Source organism: Sinocyclocheilus anshuiensis, unplaced genomic scaffold (genome assembly GCF_001515605.1).
Source record: "Sinocyclocheilus anshuiensis isolate Anshui unplaced genomic scaffold, SAMN03320099.WGS_v1.1 scaffold698, whole genome shotgun sequence".
Classification (NCBI taxonomy): Eukaryota; Metazoa; Chordata; class Actinopteri; order Cypriniformes; family Cyprinidae; genus Sinocyclocheilus; species Sinocyclocheilus anshuiensis.
Window position 1 is genome coordinate 142,290 of NW_015544168.1, and position 3,224 is coordinate 145,513.

Below are 3,224 nucleotides of genomic sequence, written 5' to 3' on the forward strand. Positions count from 1 at the left end.
TTCTAAGTCAATATACTGCAGTATTTCCTCTCTCAATCAGTAGAAAATATGGTTAACACCCGGTCATGCATGAAAAAAAAAATACCGTCATGTACCGTGAAACGGGTATAATTTTGAAAAAGACCGTGATATAAATTTTTGGTCATACCGCCCAGCACTAGTATATATTAACATATTTTTGTATACATGTTTTACTAATTTTGTAGAATTTTATTTTATGTAATTATATAAAACTATTATATATTATAATGTATTATGTATTGTTATCTATATTTTATATTGAATATATATATATATATTAGTGCTGTCAATCGATTAAAAAAATTAACTAATTAATCGCACATTTTTCTCAAATTAATTGCAATTAATCCCACCTAAATTAAAGTTTTTAAATATACTTTTATATTGCAATAATTTCACATTCAATCTTCAAATTAATGTACAAACAACATAAAGACAGTATTGATATTGAAGTTATCAAACACTAAATTCTAAATTAAATATAGATGAATCCTTAAAGTTATTTTTTCCTCTTTTTTTTCCTTTGATTAATAGACAACACAGCAGCTGGTTATTAGGCTGTTTTGGCTGTTATTTCTTTAAGAGCTGCCGCTGCTGAACGTGACGCGGATCTGACACGCATATTTCTGAAATTAATCGTGATTAATCCCACCTAACATTAATTTAACATTTTATAATATACTTTTATATTGCAATAATTTCACATTCAATATTCAAATTAATGTACAAACAACATAAAGACAGTATATATTTTTAATATTGTTTAATGGCATATTTTTTATGACTGAAGGCCAATATCAATGATACCAATACTGATTTCTCTATAAAATTGAATTTTATATTCAACTGCAGCTCAGTTTCAGGGTCTTGGCAATCTTCTTATAGCCTACACCAGCTTTATGTAGAGCAACAATTCTTTTTTTCAGATCCTCAGAGAGTTCTTTGCCATGAGGTGCCATGTTGAACTTCCAGTGACCAGTATGAGAGAGTGAGAGAGATAACACCAAATTTAACACACCTGCTCCCCATTCACACCTGAGACCTTGTAACACTAATGAGTCACATGACACCGGGTAGAGAAAATGGCTAATTGGCCCCAATTTGGAAATTTTCACTTAGGGGTTTAGTAAATTATAGCGAATAAACTGTGATAATGTGTGAAATATTGAAGGTGTCTGAATAAATTTTGGTTTGACTGTATATATGATTTTTTTTCTCCATTTTTTTCTAATGGTTAAACTTTTTAAAAACGAATCTCAAGATCAGTGCTCTATTCCATTCATTTTGAGAAGGATCTTGTCAGTTTTATGTTCATTGTGCGTTGGATGCTTCATGAGCGATCCGTGGGCATGCTGTCTTCAGCCGTGTGTCCAGGAAACTTAACACCCCCGAGAGCCAAAGCAGGCGAGGTGTTAATTAGCTCAGGGCTGAGTGCTAACTAGAATCTTCTGTGTAACCCAAAGCCCATGTGTTGTGTCCCCAGGCCTGGGGGGCGTGTCCCTGCAGTCGCATCCCATCCACAAGCTCCGGCAACATCGGCCCCTTGGACGCACACAGTCGGCCCCCCTGCCCCAGAACGCCCAGGCACTGCAGCAGCTGGTGGTTCAACAGCAGCACCAGCAGTTTCTGGAAAAACACAAGCAACAGTTCCAACAGCAGCAGCTTCACATCAGCAAGGTACAGCACTCTGTCTGTCTTTAGCTCCCTTAATCACCATGGCAACCAACAGGATGTGTGGTCCTTATATGGTCAGACCGGAAACTCTCTGCTTGTTTGCGCGTGTGTGTGTGTGTGTGTGTGTGCGTGTGTGTGTGTGTGTGCGCGTGGGACTGCAGTCATGAGCAGACCCAGACTGAATCTTTGGATAGAATCACAATTAAACGGGGTTCGACAGAAACAAATTTGTCTGCTGGTACCATCTCAAAAGACTGATCAATTTTAATTTCATGTATTTATATATTTTTTAAGTTTTAGAAATAACATTTTCTTGACCGTTTTTTCCCTTCACATTGTTTTCTTTGCAAAAAAAAAGTTTTTTAAATGTTTAATTAAAAATTGTATATTTAATTCATAAAATATATACAGTTCAAAAGGGTCGGTAAGATTTTTTGAAAGAAGTCTCTTATTCTCACCAAGGCTGCATTTATTTGATACAAAATACAGTAAAACCAATAATATTGTGAAATATTATTACAATTTAAAATAACTGTTTTCTATGTGATTATATTTTAAGATGTAATTTATTCTTGTGATGCTAAATCTGAATTTTCAGCATCATTACTCCAGTCTTCGGTGTCACATGATCCTGCAGAAATCACTGCTGATCAACATGCTGATTTAGTTTTCTATCATTATTATTATTAATATATATAATAATAATAATGTTAAAAACTGTTGTGAAGTTGATTTGATGAATAGAAATTTTAAAAGAATAGTATTAATTTTTTGGTATTTTTTTATTTTTATTTACTTTTTTTGTTTGTTTTATTCAGTGATGAGTAGTTCATTCTTTCATAAACTAAATTAAACCTGGCATTCTATTGTGTATTTTCATATACATTTTTTCCATAAACTTTTTTTTTTTTTAAATCCCTATGGAGAAAATGAATGACAAAAATACTTGCTGTGCTCCATAACCGCCCCATTTATTCCTCCTCGTGTTTGCTCATGGAGTGTGTGGTGAGGTCTATGGAGATTACTAGTGTTGGGCCATTATCCTACAGGGTCTTTGGTTTGTTTCTAATGCCTGTGCTCTCCCCCCACTTACCACCACAATTGTGCATTATAGATTAGTTATGGGGTTAATCCATGCCTGCACACAAACATGTCAGAATGAGCTCACTGGGTGTGGATCACCTCAGCGCTACACTCTGGGCTTACGGGAATACTGCCTCTGCTCAGCAGATGTCAGAGGAATTTAATGCTTCCCAAGCATTTACGCTGTTTAGATATGACTCCATTCCTGTGTTTTTAAAGTTCACAGGGGAGATATGGGATGACACATGTGAATCAGTGCATGTGGTTTTCTACATATCTGTGGACTTACTTTGTGCTTTTTATACAATGTATCTTGGAAAAAATCTGCAAAATGAATCATATGGGTCAAAATGGGTCATAATTCTGTCACTTGTTCCAAACCTGTATGAATTTCTTTCAGCTGTTGAACACAAAAGAAGATATTTTGAAGAATGTTGGTAACCAAG

At 34.8% G+C, this 3,224-nt stretch overlaps 1 protein-coding gene across 1 annotated transcript in view; it reads left to right on the forward strand.

Moving 5' to 3' along the window:
- Positions 1 to 3,224, forward strand: part of LOC107695959 (histone deacetylase 4-like) — a 171,885-nt gene that overhangs the window by 93,964 nt on the left and 74,697 nt on the right. The window contains exon 10 of the mRNA XM_016496081.1: positions 1,505 to 1,698. Within this exon, the coding sequence (XP_016351567.1) occupies positions 1,505 to 1,698 (194 nt within the window). The remainder of the gene's footprint in view (positions 1 to 1,504; positions 1,699 to 3,224) is intronic.